At 39.3% G+C, this 1,616-nt stretch overlaps 1 protein-coding gene across 1 annotated transcript in view; it reads left to right on the forward strand.

The window, feature by feature from the left end:
• The window catches only part of LOC101847128 (acidic mammalian chitinase-like), a 22,276-nt gene that overhangs the window by 5,240 nt on the left and 15,420 nt on the right, over positions 1–1,616 (forward strand). The window contains exon 5 of the mRNA XM_035971319.1: positions 494–664. Within this exon, the coding sequence (XP_035827212.1) occupies positions 494–664 (171 nt within the window). The remainder of the gene's footprint in view (positions 1–493; positions 665–1,616) is intronic.

Consider the following 1,616-nt stretch of genomic DNA (forward strand, 5'->3'; position numbering starts at 1 on the left):
ATACAAGAGAGTGTGTTGCGGGGAGGGGAAGGGAGAGAGAGAGAGAGAGACACAGAGAGAGAGAGAGAGAGAGAGAGAGAGAGAGAGAGAGAGAGAGAGCGGGGATAGGGGAGATAGATTGATAATTACGAATAATGTACGGTCTTTTACTTTGGTATAACGCATATTATATACAAGCCAGTGGTGTCGGTAGACTATTGCTAGACTACCAGACCCGTAATCGTGAGATTGCGGATTCTGAGGTTCGAGCTTCTGCTCAACCCGGCATTATGTCTTTGTTTTAAAGAAAATTTTCCCATTTGGCGGGGTCCTTTTAGTGGTGGACGTTAAAATTCGATGTCCCGTCCTCTAAATCACTTAACAGTGTTGCAAAGGGCGTTAACCCTATACAATTTCAATTTCTCTCTGTCCTTTCTTCCCACCCTCTTTTCGTCCCTGAATAACTTCTTTATCCAATGTGTATATCTTAACTGTTCCTGGGTGGTCGAAAAAGGCGGCAGTTTCTTTCAAAACTATTTTTCTTTCACCTCTATGTTATGGACAGATTTGCGATGAGTTGAAGTCTGGAGGCGTCGTGAAGACGATCAAAGAACAACAAGTGCCGTACATGGTCAAGGGAAACGAGTGGATTGGCTTTGACAACGAAGAGAGCCTGAGAAACAAGGTGAGAGAGCGCTTTTAGATAAAAGTATGATTTCCTTGTATGAAAACGCCATACCTTTGATATGACTAAAATTGCCAAATTTGTTTGTTTTGGGGTTTTTTCAAAAAATTATTCTCAGTGCTCCACCAACAGATCTGAACTGTTTGGGTTGCCAAATTCGGTTCCGTACAATCTTCTGACTTTAGGCTTGCTCATTCAAGAAAAGATCATAACAGTAAAGCCAAGACCTGCTGCTTTTAAAACGGACCCCTAGCTACGAGACCCCTTCTCTCTCTACCAACCCCCATGGCCTCTTCTCTCTTTCTCGCATTCTCTCTCTCTCTCTCTCTCTCTCTCTCTCTCTCTCTCTCTCTCTCTCTCTCTCTCTCTCCCAACATACATCCGCGGTGAACGCTTTCTAATATTAAAAAAAAAAGACTTACTCGTTTGATTTGTTCTTACACAGGTACAGGACGTTCTCTCCATGTTTCGGCATGGAGCTACATTAAGTATAGCTCGTCTAACTCGTTAAAAAAAATCAGATTAATTATGACTGCCTGCTCCGATTTTTAAATCATACTTTTACCAATTATCTTATATCAAATTAATTGTCTTAATTATATTTTGGCCTCTTATCACAACAGTGTCTATTGTGAATCTGTTGCAACCATTGTTTTGCCAATTTGTTAGTGTTTGCGCGCTTAAGTGCAATGTATGCTTTACAGGAAGCCAAGAATGTTTCTGTGTGTTGAAGGGTCTGCTGCGGTAATAATGCATGTATTGAAAATAATAATAATAATTTCCCTTTTTCTTGTTTTGCATAATACATTCACAAATGTTGTCACGTTTTTACGTTCCTTATAGAATATTTTGGCACCAAATCAAGGATGGAACAAACAAACAAACAAATAAACAAACAAACAAATAAACAAACAAACAAATAAACAAACAAACAAATAAACAAACAAACAAA

Source organism: Aplysia californica, unplaced genomic scaffold (assembly GCF_000002075.1).
Source record: "Aplysia californica isolate F4 #8 unplaced genomic scaffold, AplCal3.0 scaffold00416, whole genome shotgun sequence".
Classification (NCBI taxonomy): Eukaryota; Metazoa; Mollusca; class Gastropoda; order Aplysiida; family Aplysiidae; genus Aplysia; species Aplysia californica.